The sequence below is a fragment of the Tursiops truncatus genome, chromosome 7 (assembly GCF_011762595.2).
Source record: "Tursiops truncatus isolate mTurTru1 chromosome 7, mTurTru1.mat.Y, whole genome shotgun sequence".
Lineage (NCBI taxonomy): Eukaryota > Metazoa > Chordata > Mammalia > Artiodactyla > Delphinidae > Tursiops > Tursiops truncatus.
Window position 1 is genome coordinate 6444930 of NC_047040.1, and position 26727 is coordinate 6471656.

Sequence of the window (26727 nt, forward strand, 5' to 3'; positions counted from 1 at the left end):
CGACTTGTTTGACTTTATGATATTTTATCGTACAGAAGATATATTTTAACATAGAAAAGTTGATGCTTTATTTTTGCTGGCTTCTATTACTTTTAAAGGAAAACCTAGGGTAGGTTTAAGACAATACTATGTTGTCTTAAATTTTTGCTTTCTGAGTTTGGGTCTATAAATCATCTGGAAATGTTTCGCAGGGGCATTAAGGGAATTGATCAGAGACCTGATTTTACAATTGTATGGCTTCCCCCAGGACCTGTACCGAAGGGCACATCCCTTTCAACTGTGTCAGTGGGACTCAAGTCTTCCGGCAGCAATCTTCATCACTTGGCGGGAAATAACTTCACTGTCTATTCCACGGGAGCCGCCAAACAGTGTGAGAGCACGCTTCCCGGAAGCCTCTGGTGCAGGTTGATTTCCGGGTGCTCAGCACCTCCGCCCATGGTGCCCAGGGTGGTGCCTGCTTGTTTCTTGGGCTTGGAGATAATTCCTCCTTCTTGACCCTCTGCTGGGCTCTGCTCCAGGCCTTGCTGGGTCCCTCCCCATCCTGGTCCAGCAGGCCCTGATGTGGAAAGGGTGAGGGTAGAGGGTGTGGTGTTACTTCCTCTCTGAAACCCCCCCCCCCCCGGATTACCTCCTGGCTGCGAACACTCCCTGTGCGCTGCACGGGCACCAGCACTGCCCCCACTGGCGGCCACCCTCACTCACCATGATGCGTATCATGGTCACTGGTAGATGGCTCCTGTCCCTTTAAGAGCGGGGTCCCTGGAAGCAGAGTCCAGACAGCAGCTGGGCTCCTCTGGTTACCCCAGCACAGTGCCTGGCAATGGACACACCATCCACATGGGTGGAACTGTGAAGCTGAAATGCGGTGAAGACACAAGGGGGTCTCCAGATCCTCTGGGCTGAGAGGAGCTGCCGGACGTACACACACTCGGGGGAAGCGGGAGTGAAGTTGCCCTTTGTCCCACTGTCTTGGCTCTGGGGCGACATCACCTTACAGTCAGGAACCTGCTCTCCAAATGGCAAGGGAGGTTTATTTCAATGGGAGGAAAGAAAGGGACACTGATTATTTAAGAACAATGCTTTTCTTACAAACTAAATTAAAAGTGGTTTGCATCGCCGTGGTGGGGTTGGCACGCTGGGGAGAGGCAGGTACATTCTGTATTCAGACCACCTAGGAAATTCCTTAGGGTGAAGCCAAAAGCCAGTGATGACTACAGGTATCCAAGATTGTGAGAGTCTCCAGGGATGCCCTCTGGACCCCAGGATCCGAGTCCAGCTGTAGCTCCTGGAGAGCTGAGAGCGAGCTTAATCAGGAGAGGATGGGGACCCTCGAGGCCAGGCCCGCGCCCTCCGCCTGCCCTGGGCAGTGGGTGCTGATGAAAGCCCTGCCCGGGGAGCTGACTGCGGGGCGAGGGGCTCACAGGGGCTGTGGACTTCACCCCACTGTGTGTGAATTCAGAAGGTGGCAGGTGCAGCCACGTCTCCACACACATCTCCCATCTCTGGGGGCTTCCGTTACGTCAATAGGGACAGAAAGACCACCCACAGGACCCAACTGCTGTGTGGACCAGCCATATGAATCAGGGCGAGTTATTTCATCAAAGCGTGTGGCAGGGAGCGGGCAGAGAGCACAGGGAGCCCTCAGAGCTGTCTTGCTGGAAAGCCCATCGCACGTCCCGCTCATCCACCTCTCTGTGCCCTGGTTACACCCCTACCCCCAAAGACAACCAGGGTCAGCTGCCTCTCCCCTCAGGCAGTTTCCCTAAGCTCCCAAATGAGCTTAGTGGACTCATTTTTGACTCATACTTGAGTCTCCATTACTTACAATTCCGTAATGTAGGAAAGTCCAGATTTTTAAGGTAACGTGCAGACATCTGCTTCATAATGATTCCTGAAATGATAGCCAGGAAATGTTCATCACACGAATATTAGGTTAGTGAGAGATCTGGGTTCACCTTAGGAGGGTCCCTGTTGAGGGTTTAGTTGAGGATGCTTAGTTGAGAATAGGGCATGTAGGAAGCTCCTTGGGACACACAGACAGGGACTTCCACCTGAACCCAGGTCCCAACACCTGTCCCCCTGCTCCAGGTCTGGGTCTGACCTGATGGCCTTCAAGCTCCCTCCTGCATCAGGAAACACTTGCCTGCTCACCTGCCAGGTTACATGCAGCGATTCTGATCCTTGACAAATTACTTTTAACATACGTCATTGTTTCTAGCAAGAAGCTGTAGAGAACGGCAGGCTTTCTCTGAGTCTGCAAAAAACAAGTGGCACCCAGAGCCATGGAGGATGAGATCCTGGAGACCAGCTGCTCACAAAGAACAGTCCCATCTGTCTGAGGCTGAAGGGTCTGCCCAGAGAGGGCAAGTGCACATATCAAAGTCACACAGCAGATTTGTAGCTGAGCAACTTAAGGACCTTCAGTCTTCAGTTATTCTTCTCTGGCCCAGAGAGATTACACTTGCCCACAACCTGCACTGTCCAATATGGTAGCCACTGACCACACCTGGTCCTTGAGCACCTGAAATGTGGCTAGTCTGAATTAAGTGTAAAGTGCCTCCTGGATATTGAAGACACTACCCCAAGAAGGTAAACGATGACATTTATAATTTTATATTGATTGCATGTTGAAATGATGATGATTTGCATCTACTGGGTTAAATAAAATCTACTATTAAATTTGGTTTCGCCTCTTTTCACATTAACAGAAATCTTAAAAATGGGTATGTATGTGGCTTGCATTCTCTTTCTGCTGGACAGAGCTGGTCTCAACACCGCACGTCCAGAAGGTGAACGCAAGGTCACAGGATGAAGCCCCAAGCCCCCGGGGGCCGCCTCCCATGGGGCCATCCCCCCTCAGCTTCCTCACCAAGACAGAGCACAGGATTATCTGGAAACTGGTCATGTCCTTGGGGGCAATGGCATCACTTTGGTCCGAGGAGCTCTCCAGGGCCTTCCAGCCCCGGAAGTGCACACACGGAAACATGGTAGCCACACAGGCCTTGAGGGACACAGGACAGGACAGCAGGGGAGGTGTCAGGCAGACCCAGGGCGTTCACACAAGGGGTGGGGCTGCCACGACTGGCGTTCCGTCAGTAAACTCGAGGGCGGCCCCCAAAAGCCTCAGAGAGCCAAAGAAGGGCAGGCTGGTGGGCCCTGGGAGGATGCCTGCGACCCAAGCCCCCCAGCCCGTGTCACGCCTGTGTGCACAGTTACTAAAACCCCTTGGGAGCAGGTGCAGCCACACTCGCCCCCTCAGCCATTGGCCAGCACCTTGGTGCCCTCGGCAGCCCCGCCGGGGACCTGCCCCTCCAGGAGACTGGGGTCAGGGGCCTGGCTGCGATTGCCACGATGGGAGTGAGCTCTCTCATCCCCCCGGATCCCCTCCACCGGTTCTGCCTGTCCCTGTGCCCTGCAGCAACCAGGCCCCCCAGTCTCCGGCCTCCGGCGGGGTTAGGCACAGGAAGATGCTGATTGGAGGGCCGGGAGGGAGGCTGGGGTGTCTATTCCCCCGGGAGTAGGACGGGCAGCACCCGCTGGGGCCCCAAGCTGTGTTGGTCTCTCCTCTCTGTGGCCCCTTCATTAAACCCTCTCGGTCACCTTTCTGGGTGTGCTGTCACTTCCTACCTCAATCCCCACCCCTACGTGGAAGCCTCAGCTCTCAGCAGCAAGATTGAGGGGACTAAGCTTGTGGCCCCAGAACCGGGGTTAAGACGGTAGTTGAACACGCTCTGTTGAGGACGCCTCGTTTGGGGCCAGCCGCATCCCCACGGCTCCTGAGGGGCGGCAGGACCACCCCTCATCTCAGCCACCATCCCCTCCCCAGTCCACACATGGAGACAGGGAGCAGGGAAGACAGAGGTCAGGGTCATGGGCGGCACAGGGGGCGAGGGGCTCCGTACACGTGTGTCCCCAGGCAGCCGTGTTAGCCTGAGAGGCGGGAGCTAAGCGAGGGGGTGTGGGCCTCCCCCGACCCCAAAGCAACAGAGCAGCCAGGCCTCGGAGAAGGGGGAGAAAAGGGGTGGGAAAGCTAGGCACCCTCCAGTCCTCCCGGCAACCTCAGCACGAGCCTGCCCCACAGGGAGCCAGAGAGGACAGATTTAAGGGGAGTGTTAAACCTGACCGAGTCATAATTCCCAAAATGGAAAGCAACTTATAGAATCTGGTAAAAGAAAGGGCGGCTGGTGAAGGCCCCTGGAGAAGAAGGAAACTCCACCATTCTTCCCCCCGCCCCAGAGCCCAGATTCCTCAATAAGCCGGTGTGTGGGTCATCTCGACTGGTGCCTTTCCCAGCCTGGTGCGAGGAACCAGCAGATCATGGCCTTTGGGGTCTCGGGAAGACTGAGCGAGGAAGGGGACACCCCAGCTAGCCGGGCTGGCAGCCCCAAAGCGTGTGTTCCTTTTGGGGACAGCGGGCCCCGGACTTTATACACAAAGCCCAGGTGTGTCTCACCTGGGCTGCACTGGAGCAGGGATCCTGCAGCATGAGGGGGACCCAGGCTTTCTTCACTTCCTCTTTGAAGAAATGCTTCTTGGAAATCCTGACCACCTTTGCCAGCTTCCCAAAGAGGACGAAGGCTTTTAAACGCAGTAGCTCGCTCTCCTGCAGCGGAGGTGGACAAACAATTTCTGAAACTTGGGAAGCAGGAAGCCCAACAAAACCACAGCCATTAAGAGGTGGACCCTCTTAAATGCCTCGGGCCCTGCGAAGCCTTCTGGGTCATTCCATCAGGATGGAGTCTCGCTTGCAGGGCTCTCGGGACTGGGAGAGAGCGTTATTCTGGTGTTTGTGATCTTCTCTTCCCTAGATGAGGGCCGCGCCGCATCTGATTGCTCACCGCCGCCTAGCGGAGTCCCCATCTCGCATGCCACAGCTGTCCAAAGAGCATTTGTGGCTGCGAGGAATTAAAATCGGGGAGAAGGATCCCATGGGCTCTAGAACAAGAGATTTTATTTTTTATCGGATGCCATGATCAGCCAATCGAAACATCAACAACACGTCAGACCTTGTACCCCTTTTTGTTCCAGGGTGCGTCTCTTCTTTAGGGGATTAGAAGTGGCCACTCGTCCACTCAGCAGTCATTTCTGAGGGGCCCCCATGAGGGCCAGGGCTCAGCAAGCCTCCAGTGCGGACTCATGTGGTCAAAGAAGGCTCTGCACCGTTCAGAGACGGCATGGAAGTCGGACCCCACGTCCCCTTCCCGCAGCTCAGCCAGGACCTTGGCCAGGGTCTCCATGCCCTCGGAGGTTGCGGTGGTGCTCACAGGCCCCCTCAGGGGGCACAGGCACTTCTCCAGTAAAAGCTTCTGGTACTGCCTCACCTGGGGGGCACGGGAGCCATCAGCCCGAGCCTGATTCCCCGGGACACACCGGCATCGGCCCCTGAGACCTTCTTGGGGGCACGGAGGGCCACGTTGCCGAGGGCGCGCGGGGAAAGCACCCGCAGGGCCTCGTCCTGGTCCACGCCCTTCTCCAGCATCAGCACTGCCGGCTTCAGCAGCTTCTCCTGGTACAGGATCGGGACATTCATGAACTGGAAAGGAGAACTTCTTACAATTACCCCTCAGAGAGGCCCATTTCTCAGCCACGAAACAGGACGTGTGATGACATTCAGTGTGCGGAATTGTCTCTCTGTGAACAGGAGAGGATTCTGAGCCCCAACTCCCAGGACCAGCTCTGGGCTCCTCCGCCTGCCAGCTGTGGGGCCCTGGCAAGTGCCTCAACCCCTCTGAGCCTCAGTTTCCCCATCTGTAAAAAGAGGGTGACACCAGTACCTGCCTCATAGGGTCGCTGTGAGGATCCGATGAGGAAATACGTGGGAAATCCTAGGTGAATGTGACCTATATTAATACACTCATCCGTCATTTATTTCTTCAGTTAACACCCCAGTTAACAGTTTCAAGCTCCCAAGTTGGTGGCAATTTGTTACACAGTGATAGCTAACCAATACAGTGAAAGCCAGCCAGCCAGAGGCCCCACTCAGCACTGCTGAGAGGGGCTAACTCTCCTTACATCAAGCCACCTGCTGCACTGCCATCCTACCCGGACCCGGGGCAGGGCTGACCTTATGAGAAGCAGCTCCACGGCAGAGCCAGGCCTGCATTTCACACAGGGCAGCCCGGGAGATTCTGGATCTGACACCTGTGCTCGAAACTTTTTTCTCTGCTCACAGCATCTTCTGTGCCATCTGCCACGTCTCTCTCCACCAAGTCTCAAGGCTGCCCTTTGCTCCCTGGTCTCTGCTGCTCTGGGGACGCCTGTCCACCCCTTTCTGGGCCCTCCTCAAGGAATTCCAGTTCCATCCCAGCACACTCACTCCCTAGACTGGTGAGATCCTACCAGCTGCCTGTGCGGTGCTGTGACAGAGACACAGGGACTGGGCACTGTTCATCAAAATGACGCAAGAAGGAGGGTTTGCACTGCTTTACTGTGAGGCCACCTGAGGGGCCTGAGGCTCTGTCATTTCATCCCTTGGGCACCTGGACTAGTCACTTCCCTCTCAGGGCCCCATTTGGAAAGGAGGAAAGACAGAGCGGAGCTTCTCCAGTGGTCTGCTCGGGCCTTGGGGCCCATGTCCTGTGGTCTATCCGGCCCGGAGCTCTGTCCCCCTCAGGGAGGAAAGGGCTACAGAAGGGAGAGCCCAGAGCCGGTGACCAGGACACGAAAGACGCTATGGGATCCGAACTCCAGCTTGATAGGATGGAGCTGTAATGCTGAGGCTCCGGGTCCGAGGTTCCCAGAGGCTGCACCTCCCACGGAGAAGCAAGGAGAGGGTTTGACCCACCCCAGGGTCGGACGGGCCCCGGTCTTCTGGGACACGCCGGCGGCGGCGAGTCGGGCACAGTCTGGGTGACCCCACACCCAGGGCACCCACCTCTCCGTGGGCAGGGGCTGCGGCAGGAGGGACGTGAGGACGGTCTCCTGGTGGTAGTGCGCCAGCAGAAGGATGCCCTCGATGAGGGGGTGTCGCACGTCCGGGTGATCCACTACCAGCAGGTGGACCAGGATGGCGCCCAGGATGTCCGCCACCTGGGAAGGGGTGGGGCATCACCGGGCAGCCCGGCCCTCATGGACCTCCTGCCCTCACCCCACCGCACACCCCTTCTCTTGCCCAAGCGGACACTGGGTAGGTTAAACCTTCAGCACCCCTTCCAATGCATCCTTTGGTCCCTTCCAGGATTTTATCCAATTTTCAGGAGGGGCTGTGCTCCAGGAGAGCGAGCCTCGGGCCTCCAGCCCGTCGTCCACTTACTGACCAAGTCACCTTCACCATATTCTTTCTTGTTCTAGAACCCTACTTCCTCCTCCTCTTTACAACCATGGACTTGGGGGCGAGGCTGGAGAATCCTCAGCACACGGGGCTGGGCCCCTGCCCGGCCCTCTAGGTTGGGTGCACCAGGCAGCCGCAGGCCCCAGGTGACCTGGCCACAGCTCTGTCACCGTGTCCTCCAGCTCCTTGGCCCGCATCTGGAGGACGGTGCCTATCCAGGTGACGGAGGCCTTGTCATGCTGGAGGTTCATGGCCCCGATGTTCTCACAGAGCTTCTGGACGAGCGGGGCCACCTCATCGCAGCTAAACTGCAAGCACGCCACCTACAACCAGAGCAGGCTGTTCCCGGGGTCCGACAACCAAGCCCAAGGACTCCCCTGCCCGCCAGTCTCCGCTCTTCCGCTCCATGTCACAGCCCCAGCCCAGCCGCATCCTCTCTCAAAGCGCTGCTCCAGCCTCCTCCCCGCCGCCCAGCCCCCCAGCCTCTCGCGTCTCAGTCACAGGCCTGCTTGGATGTCACTCAGCGTCAAGGCCACAGGGATGCACGCCAACGCCTCCCTTTCCTCGTCCCCTGCCCCCACCCCACTGAACTCCACGCAGGAAGCTCCTCCCCAGATCCTCGCTGCCTTCCCTCGGGGTGCGCCCTGCGCCTCGCTGCCGACGCACAAGCCTCCCACTGCACAGAGCCCCCTCTGGCCCCTGAGGCAGAAGAGACCTCATCGCTCTGCAACCCTGAGAGTCTGGATGGCTCTGGACACTTTCAGTCACCAGTGTGCCAGCAGCCTGCCCGTGTGCTGACACCTGCGGGCAGGGTCTCGTGTTCAATCCTTTCTGGAGCCCCCTCAGTGTAGCACATGCTAGGGACAACGAGAACACAGCTGGGGTCCTTTAAGCACCTACCATATGCCACGCGCCACAGTAGGGATCTTAACACATCACAGGCCATTTAAATACATATGGCGTGAGGTGGACCAAGGGCCGTGGAAGCCATGACCCCCAGAAGAGGATGGGGGCTGAGCAGCCAGGCTGAGCAAGGTCCCAGCCCCCAGAGGTGGCCCAGGCCCCCAGAGACTACGGCCCACACAACCTTCCCCTCGTCACCTTGGCGATTCTGGAAGACGCGCCGAAAATCTTCTCCACGTCTGAGCCCTGCAGCTCCGCCTTACATTCCACAAGCTCCAACTCCTTGGAAGCACCCCAGGAGGGGCAGGTCTGGCTTGCTGGTGGGAATACAATTTCAGACACCATCGGTCAGGACAAAGGGTCCCCATCGTGGGGGCCTCCTGCCCCAGCCCTCGGGGCGCCCTGGTTCCACAGGCCTGGACTACCCTCCAGCATCTGGGCAACCTAACGCATTGCCTCACCCCTCTGTGCACAGCTCAGGTGGGTGCTCTGCCAACTTCCAGCGGCCACCGCAGAGGTCAACGCTCCCCGCCTGAAGGTCTCCCCACCGCATCCCCCTCTGAGCTCATCGCTGGCCAGTTCTGCCGCATCCTTGGTATCTGTGAGCTGACCCTGTCCCACTGGGGCCCCTCAGTGCCCAGCACATGCCCTCAGTGAGTCGAGGTGACCCAAGGAGGCTCTCCTTCCAGAAGCTTCCATGGCTTCCCAGTGAGCTGTGAACCCCCTCCGCCATCCCTGCTGGTCACACTTGTTTGTCTATGCAGAGGGACCACACTCCCCTCCAGGACAGCCCCATAGCCGACACCCCTGGTGTCGGTGCCCTCTCCGTACCACGAAGATCCAGGAGGCTGGAAAGGGCTTCCACGGAGGCCAGGCGGGTTCTGTGCGAGTCACAGGTGCCTGGGGCGATGAGTCCGACCAGAGTGCCAAACTGCCCCAGCTGCAGAGGGATCTGAGGCACGGGAGACCTCAAGGCTCACACGCTCTGTCCGGCCGAGCACACCAAGGGCAGTGCGACCAGTGGCCAGAGAGGGTGAACCCTGCTCTGAAAGCACCCGTCTGGGAAGCCCGAGCTTCCATCCCCAGGTCCCACGGCTGGGCCCCGGGAGGCCGAGCAGCCAAGATCTGAGACATCTGCCCAGGACACACCCTGTCAGGCTGGGGCCAGGTGCTATGTCTGGGCACCTGCCTCGCTCCTATAAATGAGCCCTGGCTTCAAATCTGGACTTCCCCGCTCACTAGCTGTGTGACGTGGGTAGGTTCTTAGCCTCGGGTCCTCTTGTTCCTTATCTTCAGAGATGATGACGGTGCCCCTTCCTTCAGGGAATGCCCTGAGAATTGCGACAGAGAATCCAGGTGGTGCACTCAGCACGGGACCTGGCCTCAAATGTCACTTAGCGCTAGTCTTGGCCCCAGCTTCGCTTTACTGGGCCTGGGTCCCCACTCAATGGTGCTCCAGGACTGGAGGCCTGCCCACCTTGCTCTCACTCTTCACCAGCCCCGAGATGCAAGTCCTGTCCCCACACCCCGGCTCCAGCACACCATCGTCCTCCTGCCAACGCCATCCCTGATGACCAGACGGTCAGAGTACGAGGCCAGCAAATGTAGGGAGAGAGGTGTCGTGGAGCTGCGCCACGTGCTCCATCAGCAAAACCCTTGTTGCTTGTCTAGATTTCATGATGTTAGTGGTACTTGTCAAGCTCTGTGAAATTTGAGATTTTGTAGTGATTTATTTTCTCATTCTAAGTAAATACTCACTTTCCTAAGCAGTATGGTATCATAGTTGTGTGCCCCTTTTCCTTACAGAGTCCTCACCCCGTGTGAACCTCAGGCCCCACAGAACCCGGAGCCACACCAAACCCGGCCCACCCTCTTCCTCAGCACCCCCGAGCCCCAGGGCCAGCATCTCCCAGGGTCTCTTTCGCCACTGCCAAGTGAGGCAGCCTCTTCCCAAGGGACTCTCCGGGGGGCAGAACTTGATTTCCGAAGTGTTTCCTCTTCTGGGATACAGACAGGCATTTCCCTGCGGGTGTCAGGGCGGCAGGCTGGGGGGGCGGGGGCTCCTGGACTCACGCAGACACCGACGCTTTGGACGTAGATGTGCATGAGATGGAGGTGGAGGTTGATCGCCTTCTCCCGCTCCCATTCTTTCTCCGACAAGACAAACTTTTCCAGGAGCTATGGGGAGAGCCCGGAACACAGAAGGGGACGTTAAAATCCTGAGGCCAGCCCTTTCCTGGCCATCACTGCTCTCCTTGTCTTTCCCACTCAGAGTGTGACTTTCAAAGCTCTGGGAGGTTCCAGATACTTCTGATTTCTTCGCAGCCCACCCCCACCTCCCCGCCCCACTAGGGAGCTGAGGCTGTGAGCAAAGAGAGAGCAGCCCCAGCATCCTCACCAAGAAGCTGCTTGGCTGATGTGTTTGGCTTTGTTCCAAATGTTTGTCTGGAGGTAAAAAGGCCAGGAGCACAGCCCACCCTGCACCCCAGGGCCTACATGTTCATGCACCTAATAACACAGCTTAACAAAACACAAAGCAAAAACTGATAGAACCGAAAGGAGAAATAAACAAATCCACAATGATAGAGACTTCAGTACCTCTTTCTTGGTAACTGATGATCAAGAAGACAAAATCAGGGGCTTCCCTTGTGGTGCCGATGCAGGGGACACCGGTTCGAGTCCTGGTCCGGGAAGATCCCACATGCCGCGGGTCAACTAAGCCCATGCGCCACAACTACTGAGCCTGCGCTCTAGAGCCCGCAAGCCACAACTACTGAGCCCGCGTGCCACAACTACTGAAGCCCGCGCGCCTAGAGCCTGTGCTCCGCAACAAGAGAAGCCACCGCAATGAGAAGCCCGCGCACCACAACGAAGAGTAGCCCCTGCTCGCCGCAACTAGAGAAAGCCCGCGTGCAGCAATGAAGACCCAACGCAGCCAAAACTAATAAATTAATTAATTAAATGAATTTATTTTTTTAAAAAAAGAAGACAAAATCAGAAAGGATATAGAAAACTTGGACAACACTGCCAGCCAACTTGGCCTAACCGATATTTAGGAACACACCACCCAATGCAGCAGAATACTTTCCAAGTACACACAGAACATTCACCAATAGGCCGTACCCGGGCAACAAAATAAGTCTTAGTCGATTTAAAAGAATTCGAATTATACAAAGTATGTCCTCAGACTGCAATGGAGTTAAATCAGGAATTAAAACCAAAAAGATCTCTGGGAAACTCTCCAATATTTAGACATTTCTAGATAATCCATGAGTCAAAGGAGAAGTGACAGAGAAATTGACATGCATTTTGAACTAAAATAAAATTAGAACACAACATATCAATATTTGTGGGGTATAGCAGCAAAGAACAAAGTCGGTGGGCTTATACTCTCTGCTCTTGATTCCAAGACTTATTATATAATATTGTAGTAATCAAGACAGGATGACATTGGTATAAAGACAGACAAAAACATCAGTAGCGCAGAATAGGTGTCCAGAAATAGACCCATACCTATACGGTCAACTGATTTTTTTTTTTTTTTTTTTTTTTTTTTTTTTTGCGGTACGCGGGCCTCTCGCTGTTGTGGCCTCTCCAGTTGCGGAGCAGAGGCTCCGGACGCGCAGGCTCAGCGGCCATGGCTCACGGGCCCAGCCGCTCCGCGGCATGTGGGATCTTCCCAGACCGGGGCATGAACCCGTGTCCCCTGCATCGGCAGGCGGACTCTCAACCACTGTGCCACAAGGGAAGCCCCCGGTCAACTGATTTTTGACAAAGATGCAAAGGTTGCAATGGAGAAAAGACAGTCTTTCCAATGAATGGTGCTGAAACAACTGGTTATCCATGTGCCAAAAAAAATTAAAGTAAAATAAACTTTGATCCATATTTAAAACCAACTCAAAATATATCACAGACGTAATTGTAAAACCTGAAAATACCAAGTTCTAGGAGAAAACTAGGAGAAAATCTTGGGTTAGGCAAAGATTTCTTAGACATGACACCAAAAGCATGATCCATAAAAGAAAAAAATGATAAATTCGACTTCATCAAAATTAGAAACTTCTGCTTTTCAAAAGACACTGTGAAATTAATGAAAAGGCACGTCACAGACCAGGAGAAAATATCCGCAAATCATATAGATGATAAAGGGCTTGTTTCCAGAATAGGTACAACCTCTGAAAAATCAATAATAAGAAAGCAAACAGTCTAATTTTAAAAAAAAAACCCACCCAGCACACGTCAAACATACCGAGATTATGAAGACAAAGACTGAGAAATTGTTCCAGACTGACGGAGAAAGACTAAAGACACATGACGATGAAATGTGATTCATAATCCAGAGTGGGTCCTGGGTCTGGGAGGAAATAACTGTAAAGGACATAATTGGGACAGTTAGTGAAATATGAATATAGAATGTAGATTAGAATATAGCATGGTATCATGGTTAAAGTTCATGATTTTGAATATTGTGTTGTTATATGAGAACATTCTTGTTGTTGATGTCTACAGCTAACTCTCCATGATTCAAAATGGTGTGTGTGTGTGTGTGTGTGTGTGTGTGTGTAATGAGAAAAAAAAAGAGAGAGAAAAAGAAAATGTCACAAAATATTAAGAATCATGGAATCATGGATCTGGGGACTTCCCCAGTGGTCCAGTGGCTAAGACTCCAAGGTCCCAGTGCAGGGGGCCCAGTCCGATCGCTGATCAGGGAACTAGATCCCACATGTCGCAACTAAGAGTTCACATGCCGCAACTAAAGATCCCACATGCCGCAAGGAAGATCCCACATGTGGCAGTGAAGATCCCACATGCCACAACTAAGACCCAACACAGCCAAATAGATAGATAAATAAACAAATAAATATTAAAAATATTTAAGAATCGTGGATCTGGGTGAAAGGTATACAGGAGTTCTTTGTAGTATTCTCAAAACTTTTCAGCCAATTTGAAGTTTTATCTAAATAAAATTACCAAATCAATTTTTAATGCATACCCCTGTTTCCCACTGAGAGTCTGGCCCTCAGGCCAGTGTTCTGGGAGGGGTGGCCATCCCTGGCTCCTCGCCCTCTGCCAGGCAACTCACGTGCACCATCTCCTGCAGCCCCTTGGGGTCCAGCTGCCTCTGCACAAGGCCCTCCATCAGCTGCTCCAGGGCACACAGGGCATTCACATACAGGGTCTGTGGCCAAGAGAGGGGAGAACTGGGCGGCAATGGGGGCTCACACAGCCACACACCAGGACTCTGTGCCGGTCCACACCAGGGAGTGTGAGATGGCCTGATAACCGCCCTTTGATTTCTGCTCAGATCGAGTTCTTTATACGTAGCTTCTCATGTGACGTATAAGACAACCTCAAGAGGAGCCTATTTTGCAAAGGAGGAAACCGAATTCCTAGAGCCCAGTTCTCCTGACCCCTCATCCAGGGCCAGGACCTTGAGACACAGATGGCTCCCTGTCCACAAAAGATTGTCCTGCTTTTCCACAGCCTTATTGGGAAGGAGCCATGCAGTCAGGGACTACATTTCCCAGGACCCCTTGCATCTAGGTGGAGCTATGTGACTGAGTTCTGGCCAATGGAAGGCAGGCAACACAGCTCATAAATCCTCCAGTTCCTCTCTCTCAAGCTGGCTATCCCTACCCACAGGGACCTTTGGAGCCACGCACTAGACACGGTGAGGCCTCTGTCAGCCCAGGTCCCTGAAGAACTGCACGAAGCAGCCCCCTCGCCACTGCTGCTGCCAACTGGACTTCACGTGAGTGACAAATACACTTTCATCTCGTAAAACCATGAAGATTTCGGAGTTTATCTGTTACAGCAGCTAGCATCACCTTACACTTACTGATAGAGCCTGCTGCACTTTGCTGCCTCTGGCCACTCACAGGTTCAGGATGGTAGGCTCTCGGCACTGCTCGTGTTAACGTAAACTTCTAAGTCCTGACCCAGCAGATGAGGTGGCCCAGAGGGACCCACCTTAATGGACTCATCGTTCTCTCCTGGGCGCTGGAGAGAAATGACAGCGTGTATACTAATCTCCACCAGCTCACTGTTTTCCTCTGTGGAGTAGAAAGGCTTCAGTTTGCTAGGGAAAGTGGTGACAAGAGGAGTGGTCGGTGGAGAGGTGAGACCCTGCCACCCGCTGCCCAATCTGGGGTGTAGAGGCATGTCACAGAATGAGGGAGAGGCCAGCTCCTCTGGTTGGGGGTTCAGGCAACCATCTCTCCCCAAGGGCCCCGGCTCCACCCACCGGTGGCCAGGGACTGTCTGTGACTGAGCGGGAGACTCAGGGGTCCAAGGCCACCTCTCTCCTTGTTGCCTGCTGTGAGCCTCCGCCTCTCCTATTCAGAACCATTCCATTGGTCCTCACTGAACCACAACCATAGGCTCTGCCTGCCAGGCTGGTCCCAGCCCAGGAGTTTTCAACTGTAATTCCTGGACCACCAGCAGCAGCCCCTTGGAGCTTTTATTAGAAACGCAAATTCTACGGCTGCACCTCAGAGCTACTGAATCAAAAACTCAGGCGTGGAGCCCAGCCACGTGTGTCTTCATAAACCTTCGGGGGCGGTAGCTAGCTGCTCGATGCACACGAGCTCATTCTCGCTTTCTGTCCCCTTCATAGATAGGTCTCAAGCCTACGTGCACGTTAGACTCCTAGGAGGGCTTTTTAAGGGGCCCGGGGCCATGCCTGGCTCCAGGAATCATTTAAAGGTCTGCACTGGGGCAGGGTATCGGAATTGTCACAGGTTCCCCATTGGCTCTGTTGTGCCTCCTATATTTCACCCTGCTGGGACCTCCAGCTCCTTCCCAAATCCAGTCATCTCTTGTAAGCCCAGGTCAAAAGTCAAAAGCCAACTCCCACGCTAAGCCCCTTGACAGCCCATCAGCTGAATCACATCTTGTTAGTAGCCCCCTTTTTGGTCTTAGATTTTTTCCTTTGTGGTTCACCTACAAATACTCAGCTCTGACCTATAATTCCTTGTGTATGCATTTCTTATCTCCAAGTCCCTAAACGGATGTATGTGAATTTTATTTAAAATCTGCCTAGGGCTTCCCTGGTGGTGCAGTGGTTAAGAATCTGCCTGCCAATGCAGGGGACAGGGGTGCGAGCTCTGGTCCGGGAAGATCCCACATGCCACGGAGCAACTAAGCCCGTGCACCACAACTACTGAGCCTGCGCTCTAGAACCCACAAGCCACAACTACTGAGCCCACGTGCCACAACTACTGAAGCCCGCACACCTAGAGCTCATGCTCTGCAACAAGAGAAGCCCCCGCTCACCGCAACTAGAGGAAGCCCGCGCACAGCAACGAAGACCCAACACAGCCAAAAATAAATAAATAAAATAAAATCTGCCTATGTACACCCTTTTAAAGTGACACATAGTTCTGCTATGGGCCGAATATGAATACGAATCTGCCCCAATAGAAGAATTCCTAGCAATGACCCAGCCACCTCAAGTACTCATTTTACAAACGCCTAACTTCTTCCCACTCCCCCTGCCCCACCAATGGATGGACAATTCCAGGAAGACAACCATCAGGCATCCTATTACTTTGTATTAACTGTATCAATACCGTATCAACAAACAGACTTCCTGACTGAGCCCACCCCGGCCTGAAGGATGCCATCTCCTGGCTGTGCTAGTCTGTGTCACTGTGTGATTTCTAGCTCAAAACATCCCCTGATGGACCAAAGGACAACCCACCCACCTGCCATTCACCTCCCAATCCAAGGAGAAGGGCCCGACTTGAAATACGGCTGAGAATTATAAAAAAAAAAAAGAGCAGGTGGAAGCAGACCCCCATCTCCTAGGAAGACCCACTCTGCCCCAGGAGCTGCCACCCAAGACTCCAGCTACAAAGGCAAAAAGGGAGGGCAAAGGAGGTGCAACCTCCCCATAAAAGCACTGAGGGGTTGTCTCAGACTTTACCTCCACCCCAGAGAGGCACTTGGGGCCTCGTTAGGGGCTCAGCTCACCTCAAGTACGAGAGGGCATCCATGGCCATGGTCTGCACTGGAGAAACCAGTCTGCCAGTTGGTTCTGCCTTGATGATCATCTGCCCAGACAGCAGGGCAGTGAGCCGTCAAGCCATCCAGAGTCCCGGGATGGGCAAGAGAGGGGCTTGGGCCAACAGTGACCACGATGGCAGCCGCACTCCCAGGGTTAGAGCCAGGAGAACCTGACATTGTATGACGGGCTCTAACACCCCATATCGCCTCCATTCTTTTTACCATCAGTTGGTCTTTGACATTTTAGCGGAGGCAGCAAAGTCTCGTGGAAGGAGTGGGGCGAAGATGGGCCGCCGCTTCTCACTCAGGTCTGGCATTTACTGGCCGTGTGCCCTTGGGCAGGTCACGTCCCCCGCCTGAGCCCTGACGTGTAAAATGAGGACTTGGGGGCCTGGTTCACAGGGCTGGGCCAGGCTGGCGTGAAATTACACGTGCGTGTAGCGCTCAGCCCCGAGCAGGAATGTTTGTTTCCTTCTCAGCGCCTCCTGTTCTACCCGCATCTCTCTTCCGTCCAGGCTGCTTCCAATGCAGCTGGAGCGATTTCCAGGGACCAAGACATTGCAAGGGAGTGGGGAGGCCTGGGGACGAGGGACAGTGGTCGCCCCACAGTCTCATCGGCCCCTGCCACGGCCTCTTGCCTTTGGACAGTTGACACTTTCTAGATCTTAACAAAGTTCTGTGCAAAAATAGCTTTGTCCTGCTTACAGCAGAGCCCTGTCCCCTGGTCCCGCCTATGGAGAAACCTCAGGGCTGAGCCCGTGGGCCTCTGTCTCCCAGCCCTGAACCAGCCACCTCGGTGGCAAATCAGGGCCCAAGAGGGGAAGGGTCTTCAGCTCTGGCTTCCGGAATGTTTCCTGGCCGTGAAACCCTTTATCGGACATACGCATGTCATACCCAGAACTCCTTCAGTTGGATCAAAGCAGAACTGAGACGGGGGGGCTTCAGAGACCCCTGCCTGCCGCCTTGTGCCTCAGATGCTCTCAGGACCTCTGACCAGAGGGAAGCCGGTCAGCAGAGTGAGAACCCCCAAACCGCCCAGGATGGAGGAAGCCCCCCAACCCAGCTTACCATGATAATGCAGTAAGGGTCGCCTTTGGGGCAAATTGGAAGTCCTCCAGGTCCTTGATGGTCTTGACGGCGTCGGTGACCTGCACCACACTCTTCATGAAGGCCGTTTTGAGGCGGATGTCCTGTGCCCAGACCATGACGAGGGACAGGCTGTGAGGGAGCCCCGAAGACCCCAAGCCCCAGCCTGCGCCCCAGACCCTGCAGCCGCATAGGATGCTCCTTCCCCATGCCAAAGAAGAGGCAGTGCCAGGAGCGCTCTGAGAGATGGCTAGCCCCATTCTGCCTTTCAGCCACCTGGCGGAGACGTGGGCCAGGTGCTGGACAGGGCACAGCCCTCCCGTGCCCCCCAGCAGGTGCTGCCTCCCCGAACCCCTCCACGCTGTGCCCGAGGACAGCAAGGCCGGTCAGGGGACACCTTCACTGACCAGGGGCTCTGAGCCCTGTGTGTCCCACAGAGGCAGAATAAGTTATGGACATCAAATCGTTTTTGCTTTTAAGGCAGGAATGAACCCTGAGGACATTATGTTAAGTGAAATTAGCCAGTCACAAAAGGATGAACACTGTGTGATTCCAGTTATACCAGATACCTGGGGTGTCAAATTTATAGAGACAGGAAGCAGAAGGGCGGGGGCAGGGGCTGGGGAGGCGGAATGGGGAGCTGGTGTTAGGGGGACAGAGTCTCAGTTCAGGAAGACGAGGAGTGCTGGAGATGAACGGTGGCGATAGTTGCACAACAGTTTGAACGTGCCTAACACCAGTGAACTGCATGCTTACAAATGGTTATGATGGCAAATTTCACGTGATGTGTACTTTACCACAGTTTTCAAAACAATAATAATAAAGTCATTTCTCCTTTATTCTCTGTGTTTTCTCCTCCTTGCCTTTCCAAGAAAGTAGCCAGTCCCTTTGCATCTCTGAAGACAAGCCCATTCTTGTCCCTTATGAAAGGGCTTGGGTCAGGTGTCAGGGTGGAGGGCAGAGGTGAGGGAGGGAGTGCGAGGGGCTGGGAAGAGTGGGGGGCTTGTCTTCAGGGACCCACAAGCATCCCACCCAGCGCTCGCGGGAGGGCTGCTCCCCTCTCCCACTGCAGCAGAGAACAGCACAGATTGGGGCGATGGGCTTCCCAAATGCTGGGTGTCCGGTAGGACTCCTGGCTGTCTCCTGGGTGGGGCTGGCAGTGCCCAGATAACGATGCAGAGCGCCTCTCCGCCAGCCTGGCTCAAAGGGAGCATCCCCTGGGCACTGTGGTCCATGGCGTCCCGGGGTTATACCTGGCAGCTGCTGGAGTCGTGGTGAATGATCTTAGCAGTGATGGGGTTGTCCACGTGGGTTAGAAGCATCTGCGGGTGGCAGTACGAGGCCACGCAGCTGTACATCACCATGAGGGCACCCTTCACTGTCTCCCGCCTCCAGGGATGGTCCTTCTGTGAGGCCAATGAGAAGGGGAAGAACAAGTGTTGGCGGGGGTGGGGGGAAGGGTCTGTTCCTTCATCTTTTTCCTGGGTGCCTGAAATGCTCACTCATTTATTCATTCATTCAACACATCTTTATTGAGCACCTACTATATGCTACGTCCTGGCTGTACAGTAATGAGCAAGTCAGACCAGGGCCATGACCCCCCGTTAGCAGGGGGTTTGTGTGGAACCCCTAAACAGAGGCTGTTGTGTCCTCCTTCACACCTTCACCTGACAAGCGTCTACTCTGGGCCAGGGGTTCCTGTGTCGCTGGGGATCCAGTGGGAACAGAAAGCCTCAGCCGTGCTCTCCTGGGAGGAGGTGCTAGAGGCCGCCCAACCCACCGTGGAAGGAGGGGCAGGGTTGCCCACGCTCTCCAGGCCTTGAGTGGAAGAAATCCAGGCCTCAGGTCCCACTCTGTGGAGAAGCCGAAGAAAGGCCTGGACACTCCCGATTCTCTCCTTCCAAACTACCAGACCCCCAGGGCAAGGGTCCGAGGTCAAGGCCAAAACCTTGGAGGCATCGGTGACTCCAGGTGGTTGCCCACTGGGGGCTCAGCCAGCCCAGGGCACTGTGCCCCGTGGCTGGAGGGGCAGCCTCCAGAGGCTGGCCACTGGCTGCCTGGGTCCAACTCCCCACTTCACTTTGGTGAAGGAGACACAGAGGGCAATTTCTTACTGAGATCTAGTAAGAGCCTTGGTTGGGGGCTGAGAACACTGTTCCAAGAGGCCTCCGGAGACCTGACTATGGAGCAAGGGTGCTTCACCCGCCAAGCACCGATCTGCCGGGACTGCTCCGACTCCTGGATCCTCTCCTCAAAGTCGTGGAGCACGTTCAGCACCGTCTTCACCTGGCCCCGGACACACAGGCCAAAGCACAGAATCACACCCTGCAGGGAGACCCGGCCAGGCAGGGTAGGGTGGTGGGCCAGGGGGCCGGGGAGGACCCCCCATACACACACACACACACACACACACACACACACACACACAGGTAAACACACATGCATGCACACATGTACACACACCCGTGTACACGTGCACACACCATGTCTGCCGAGGGTCCAGACGGAAATGAGGTTGGGGTAGAAGGTGGCAGGTGTTCAGGCACCAAAGAATCTAAGAAAGAGTGGATACATGTATACGTACAACAGATTCGTTTTGCTGTACACCTGAAATTAACACAACATTGCAAATCAACTACAACCCGATAAAAATTATAAAAAAGAAAAAAAGAAAGGGAGAATGTTACAATTTAAAGTTTTTATCTCCAAAATGGAAAACTTTTTTTCTGATTATAAAAATAGTATTTGCTGGGCTTCCCTGGTGGCACACTGGTTGAGAGTCCGCCTGCCGATGCAGGGGACATGGGTTCGTGCCCTGGTCCGGGAAGATCGCACATGCCACGGAGCGGCTGGGCCCGTGAGCCATGGCCGCTGAGCCTGCGCGTCCAGAGCCTGTGCTCTGCAACGGGAGAGGCCACAGCAGTGAGAGGCCCACGTACCGCAAAAAAAAAAAAAAAAAAAAAAAATAGTATTTGTTCATTGTAAAATCAAAATAAAAGATAACCACCCTTAACAGTTTAGGTGTATCCTTCTAAACTCATTTATGCATAAACACCTAGACTTCTTTCACATAACCGAGGTCACGCTATATATACTGTCTCATACTGTATTATTATACTTAATATATAAAGGGCAGCGTTTCCATGAAAAAGTGTGGATTGTATAATATTCCACATGTTGCTATACTATCATTAATTCCACAAATTCCTTATAGAAGAACATGTACGTTGTTTTTAATGTTTGGCTTTTATGCCCAATGTTATAATGAACATCTTTATCCAGTTGCTTTTGGGCAATTATTTCCTTCAGACAATTGACAAAATGTTAGATTTTTGAGCCCAAGTTTTGGGCCCTATCCAATTGAGAACCCAGAAAGGTTGAATCAATCTACACCCCCATCAATGAAGTATAGAAGCCTTGTTTCTTGTATTCTAGGCCAGGGATTAGCAAAGTACAGCCCTAAGGCTAAATCCAGCCCAAAGCCTGTTTTTGTGGATAAAGTTTTATTGGAACACCACCACTCTCTGCAGTCTATACAGACCATGCTTTTGCTCTACAATGCAGTTGCAAAATTGTCACAGACCATGTGGCCTGCAAAGCTGAAAATGTTTTTGTTATCTGGGCTTTTACAGAAAAATGGCTAGGCCAACACTAGTCATTATCTTTATCATCTCTGCCCATCAGATGGGTAAAAAGGGTCTCACTGTTGCTTAAATTTGCATTTCTTTAAGAAAGGGGCTTACTGGCAGCAGAAGGTGGTTCACGTACAGTTGCCCAGTTTGCGCACTGTGCAAGAGCACCCAGCTGAAGGACTGAACTGAAGCCACCCACGCTCTTCTCGAGTCATGCAAGACCACATGTTGCCAGTAGGGGGCACCTTGTTCAAATTCAGGCAAAGGTGCTCTCTGAGCTGGTGCTGTTGGGGACAGTATTTCCCTTTATCAAGGCCAGGTTTAGGATTTGGGCTTAGGGATTTAGAATCAGGGGTTCAGACTAAGGTTCGGCACTGGGTCAACAGAGCTTTAGGGCTACGTCTATATGGTGTAACTAGGCTTTATATTCAGTCTTTGACTTAGCTTTGGGGGATTCAGGTGAACAGCCTGAAATTCAGACTCAGGTGGAAGCTGGGATTCGGGATTTAAGGAAAGGGGTGAGGGTGTGGAGGGTGGGCTATGTTCAAGTATAGAAAACGTGAAGCAACCCGGAGCTGTGATTTCTTGGCCCACCCAGTAGTGTCTATAAAAGAGGAAATGAAGGAGGTGCAGATGTGGCTGAGACCCATCGCCCCTAACCCCTGTCCCACTTCCTGCCCTCGCTCACCATGTGTGCTCACCGCTGCCCTAATCAGGGTCAGGGTCCCCACGCAGATGGTCTCCTCGCTCACCTCCATCTGGCTGAGGAAGAACTTCATCAGCTCCTTGGGGTAGGAGCGGGCTGCAGGGGGAAGGACCGCTTTAGTCGTGCCCCCTGAGCCAGAGCAGCGGGACGAGGCAGCCCCAGGCCCAGTACTCAGAGGGGCCGGGACTCCCGTGGGCTCACGGCGGAGCTGGGGGAGCCTCCTCCGTCAGGCTCTGGCTGCTGCACTGCCGCTGGGCGGGGGCCTTGGAGCACACCTAGGGCGGGGTCACACAAGGACCGTGGGTGAGATCTCAGCCGGATAAGGGACGCAGCTGCAGGAGCACCACGGCCTCGCCCCCAGAGGGATGTAGGAGACACGTGAGCGGGACGGGGGCCCCACCACCATCTCACCCTTCGCCCTGGTGGGCCATGCCACCTGCCGCGGCCCCCTTCCCATGGGCCCACCCTGAGAAGGCCACGCCCAGCACAGCCTGCCAGCCTCACCTGGACATGCAGTTCCGTGAAGATGGTGTGCAGCTGCATTTGGGGGACAGGGGTGTTAGTGGTCACTGACATTTCCAGGATCTGCCTCAAGACCTGCAAAAGGTGGGAAGGGGTGGTACGTGACCTTCTACCGACTCAGGGTCAAACTCCAGACCTTTGCTACTCTGTGTTTTCCGTCAACCGGAGGTATCAGCTTCCTCTGGGAGCTAGTTAGAAATGCCACGTCTCAGGCCCTGCGCAGACCTCTGAATCCAACCCTGTTTCAACCAGCCCCCGGTGATTCCCGTGCACGGTAAAGCTTGGGCAGGGCTGCACTAGGGCCACCAAGCGTGACATTCAAGGCCTTCTTCCCCTTTCTCTCCTAGTCACTGGGAGGTGAAGCCCATCTCTAGACCGAATGATCTACACATGGCTCCCCAAACCCATGCCATTCATTTCCGCTCCAGCTCTCACAGCCCAGAGCCTCGCCTCGTCTGTAGCTGAGTGACACCTTCCACAATCCACATCAGCCCAGGTCGCGCCTCCACTCAGAACCTTGCAAAGCCTCCATCTCACAGGAGTTCAAGGCTGGCAGGGGTCGAATGGTGTTCCCGCCAGAATTTGTGTCCACCCAGAACCTCAGAATGTGGCCTCCCTTGGAAATAGGGTACTTGTAATTAGTTAAGGATCTCGAGATGAGATCATCCTGAATTTCGGGTGGGCCTTAAATCCAATGACTGGTGTCCTTACGAGGAGTGGAGAGGACACAGAGAGACACAGAGAAGATGGCCATGTGAAGATGGAGGAGGAGGTTGCCGTGATGCAGTGCCTGGGGCCACCAGAAGCTGGAAGGTGCAAGATTCTCCCCTAGAGCCTTCAGAAGGAGCACAGCCTGCCAACACCTTGATTTCAGACTTCTGGCCTCCAGAACAATGAGAGAATCAATTTCTGTTGTTTTAATCCACCCACCTCACGGTTCTTTGTTACAGCAGCCCTAAGAAACTGACACAAAGGCCATGACCTTACTGTGGCCTCCAAAACCCTTTGGGATCTCATCCTTTCCATCTGGAATGGCAGCGTTCATTTCTTGGAAATCCTACAGGTGCCAGGCCCCATGGCTCTATCTCCCACCCAGATGACACTCCCCACCCGGTACTCTTGGGACACCCGGGACACTCAAGCCTCCAGCCTAGGCCGCTGCCCACTCGGCCCCTCACCTGTGTGATGAAGAGTGCCTCCAGGTGGGCCTGGTACTCTGCCAGCAACAGGGCGATGTAGTCGTACACCTGCTCATGCACGCTGTCGCTGGGCAGGATGAGCTTCAGCATAGGCTTCAGGGACTTGGTGAGCCCCAGCTTCACCTACCACAGAAGCGGCGTCTCCAGACCCCTGGGCCCAGGACTCAGCAAGGCCCAGAGATGTCAGCCCCATCCACAAGATAGAGGGGACCTTGGAAGTAGAGTCCAGGCCTCCCCCGGGCCCCAGAGGTGGGCAGTGAACCCAGACTTTCCCCCAAGTCCTGGCTCTGTCACTTAGGTAACTGGGCAGACACTTGACCTCTCTATGCCTCACTTTCCTCAGCTGTAAAGCAATCCCATGGCACAGAGTTGGCACGGAAATCGCTCCCATAGGTAAACCACTCAGAGAGCGCCTGGCAGGCATGCGAAAGGGACCCTCATCCAGCACCTCCAGGGACCTTTATCAAGCCGCCTTCTGAGGCTCCAGGCCCAAGTGGCTCCACCATTAATCAGCTCCCCATCTCCCTGGACCACACGGTATCTCAGCCCCACCAGCACCGCAGGCTGGGGAGCCGTGACCCAGGGACCATGCGGGCCCCCCACCCCCGAGCAGGGCAGTCTCACCTCGGGGTTGTTGTCCCTAAGCCACACGGTCACAAAATAGCGATACACAGCAAACTGCTCCTCAGTCATCACGGGGTACACGCTGTCCTCTAGGTGCCTCAGGTGAAACTGCATGGTCTCGCAGAAGGTCTCCATGGCTGTCCGTGGGGATGTGCAGCGAGCCCAGAGGGGCAGGAAGAAGGACAAAGTCTCCCCAGGCCACCTTCTCAGGAGGGAGCCCTCATGTACTTCCATAACTAGCAGGTCACTGAGATGGCCAGACGCTGCTAGAAAAATCTTCTTCTGCGTCCCTCCCTCTCTGCCCTTCCAACTCCCTCAGAGCCCCCTAATGTTTACCCTGCATGTCTGTGTGTGAAAGACTCCCCGGAGGGGGTAGAGCGCGCAGGTGTGACTCGGCACCGGCCCTTGATGCCCATGTGCCGAGGTCAAGGCCGGGGCCTGGAATAAACCTCTTTTTACTCACATCCTGGGGATTCCACTGCAGAGGGTGGCAAACACATTTTGCCCTAATTTTCTCAGGTATTGGGGATTTGGGTCCACAGAAACATTAAGTTATCAAAACCTGGGGCAATGTGATCAGATACAAATGGCATCAAAGACCTGCCCAAGTCAAGCCGAACCTGGAAACACGTCCCCGGTCGCCCCCTCCTGTGAATCCCATCACCCTTCCATCTCTTCCTGTTTACTCCACCTCCCCAGCCCCCAGCACCCCGACTGGGCCGGACCTGTGGGCCCAGGTGGGATACGTACCACTGCAGATCACCTGGCGCATCTTGACTTCCTTAGCGAGCCTCAGCATGGTGAATATGGTAGCCAGGGTGATGCCCAAGTATGGCATGAACTCAAACACTGTGGGGCACGGGCAGAGGTCACGAGGAGTCAGGGCAGGAGAGTCAGCAGAGAAGACAGCCCCGCCAGCTGCACCTCCAGCCCCGGCGCAGAGCCAGGGGGCCGCTTTGTGCAGGCTGGGCCACAGGGGAGAGTGGGAGGCAGGGGAGGTAAGAAGAGATGGAAGCCGGTGAAGGGGGAAGGAAGTGGGAAAGAGAGGAGGAGGGGAGAGAGGTGGAGGAAGAGGAAGAGGAGAAGGAGGAGGAGGGAGAGGAGGGGGAGGAGGAGGGGGAGGAGGGAGAGGAGGAGGGGGAGGAGGGAGAGGAAGAGGGGAAGGAGGGGGAGGAGGGAGAGGAGGGGGAGGAAAAGGGGGAGGAGAAGGAGGAGGGGGAGGAAAAGGGGGAGGAGAAGGAGGAGGGGGAGGAGGAGGGGGAGGAGGAGGGGAGGAGGGGGAGGAGGAGGGGGAAGGAGAGGGAGGAGGAGGGGGAGAAGGGAAGAAAGGAGGTAAAGAGGAAGTGGAGGAGGGAGAGGAGGAAAGGAAGGAGGAGGAGGAGGAGGAGGGGAGGAGGGGGAGGAGGAAAAGGGGGAGGAGGGGGAGGGGGAGGAAGGGGAGAAGGGGGAGGAGGAGGAGGAGGGAGGAGGGGGAGAAGGGGGAGGAGGGGGGAGGGGAGGAGGAGGGGAGGAGGGAGAGGAGGGGAGGAGGAGGGGGAGGGGGGAGGAGGGGGAGGGGGAGGAGGAGCAGGGGGAGGCAGGGAAGGGGGAGAGGAGGCAGAGTGTGGGCTCTTCCAGCCTCTGACCCCTCTGGGTGTCCCACAGACGTTCTGGTATGAAGAACCAGAGGCTGTGAGTGAGAAAGTGAACAGGCATCAGGAGAAAGCAGAGAAAGAAGGGAAACTGCAGTGGGAGGGGGAGAGAGAAAGAGGAGCGGTGACAGACCACACTCGCCTCCAGCCCCGCTCCCACTAGCTCCCCTTTCAGATCCCTCGCCTGCTGGACCCCATTTCTGCCCCTCTCCTGGCTCTGGCATCAGCCCACACACAGGCCCCGCCCGCCCTGCCCCCAGAGCCCCTCCAGCCACGATCTCATTTCTTTCCCCGCCTGCCTTCCCTGCCTCTGCCCCCATCCCTCGCCTGCCCCCCTCTCAACCAGCCTCCGTCCCCAGGAAGCCACTGCCTCCAGCCTCATCTTCCCAGGCGCCCCAGGAGGATGGGCCACGACTGGCCCCTGGGCCCTTCCTGAGTCCTTCTCCTTCTCACAGGCTCCACGACACCACACTGCCCTCAGTTTGCTCCTAGATCTTCCGGTTCAGTCCCCCCTGAGCCTCCTCGGGTCCGGGGTTCCTCAGGGCTAGATGCTGGCCCTCTTCTCTCCTCCCTGTATTTTCACCCCCTTGGTGACAACAACTCTGGACACCACGTACACTCGAGGCCCCCTGCCCTCTGCACTCTGCTTCCCGCTTAATGACCTTGATGACCTCTCCACCTGGACATCTCTCAAGGGATGCAAACTCAATCCACGCAAAAGAAATTCATCTGAGCCCTAAGTTCTCTCTCCCCCAGTGCTTCCGGTCTCAGGAAATGAACACACTATACATGCAGCTGTTCAAACCTGAAACCTGAGTGTCATTCTTGGGTCCTCCTGTTCCTTTGTCTCTCACACGCACTCCATCGGCAAGTCCGCTGACCAGAACCCCATCTACTACTCACGTCTGTCCTCCACTAGCCGAATGAGTCCCAGCCTGAGCGACAGACACCTCACAGTTACACACCTCCCACCCCCTCTGCGTCCACACCACAGCAAGAATGGGCTTCCGGGGGGGCTTCTCAGGGGGCGCAGTGGTTGAGAGTCTGCCTGCCGATGCAGGGGACGCGGGTTCATGCCCTGATCCGGGAAGATCCCACATGCCGCGGAGTGGCTGGGCCCGTGAGCCATGGCCGCTGAGCCTGCGCG

General features: G+C 55.2%; 1 protein-coding gene across 1 annotated transcript in view; it reads right to left on the reverse strand.

The window, feature by feature from the left end:
- Positions 1 to 1171: 1171 nt before the first annotated feature.
- The window catches only part of MROH2A (maestro heat like repeat family member 2A), a 31258-nt gene continuing 5702 nt past the window's right edge, over positions 1172 to 26727 (reverse strand). The window contains 26 exon segments of the mRNA XM_073807881.1: positions 1172 to 1293; positions 1826 to 1891; positions 2152 to 2254; positions 2870 to 3001; positions 4454 to 4603; positions 5139 to 5321; positions 5390 to 5533; positions 6862 to 7029; positions 7441 to 7593; positions 8372 to 8490; positions 9005 to 9125; positions 10247 to 10351; positions 13257 to 13352; positions 14144 to 14252; positions 16148 to 16227; positions 17075 to 17105; positions 17249 to 17370; positions 18520 to 18672; positions 19469 to 19591; positions 19750 to 19820; positions 21587 to 21825; positions 21827 to 21879; positions 22109 to 22201; positions 23305 to 23448; positions 23950 to 24086; positions 24700 to 24798. Coding sequence (XP_073663982.1) covers positions 1172 to 1293; positions 1826 to 1891; positions 2152 to 2254; positions 2870 to 3001; positions 4454 to 4603; positions 5139 to 5321; positions 5390 to 5533; positions 6862 to 7029; positions 7441 to 7593; positions 8372 to 8490; positions 9005 to 9125; positions 10247 to 10351; positions 13257 to 13352; positions 14144 to 14252; positions 16148 to 16227; positions 17075 to 17105; positions 17249 to 17370; positions 18520 to 18672; positions 19469 to 19591; positions 19750 to 19820; positions 21587 to 21825; positions 21827 to 21879; positions 22109 to 22201; positions 23305 to 23448; positions 23950 to 24086; positions 24700 to 24798 — 3116 coding nt within the window.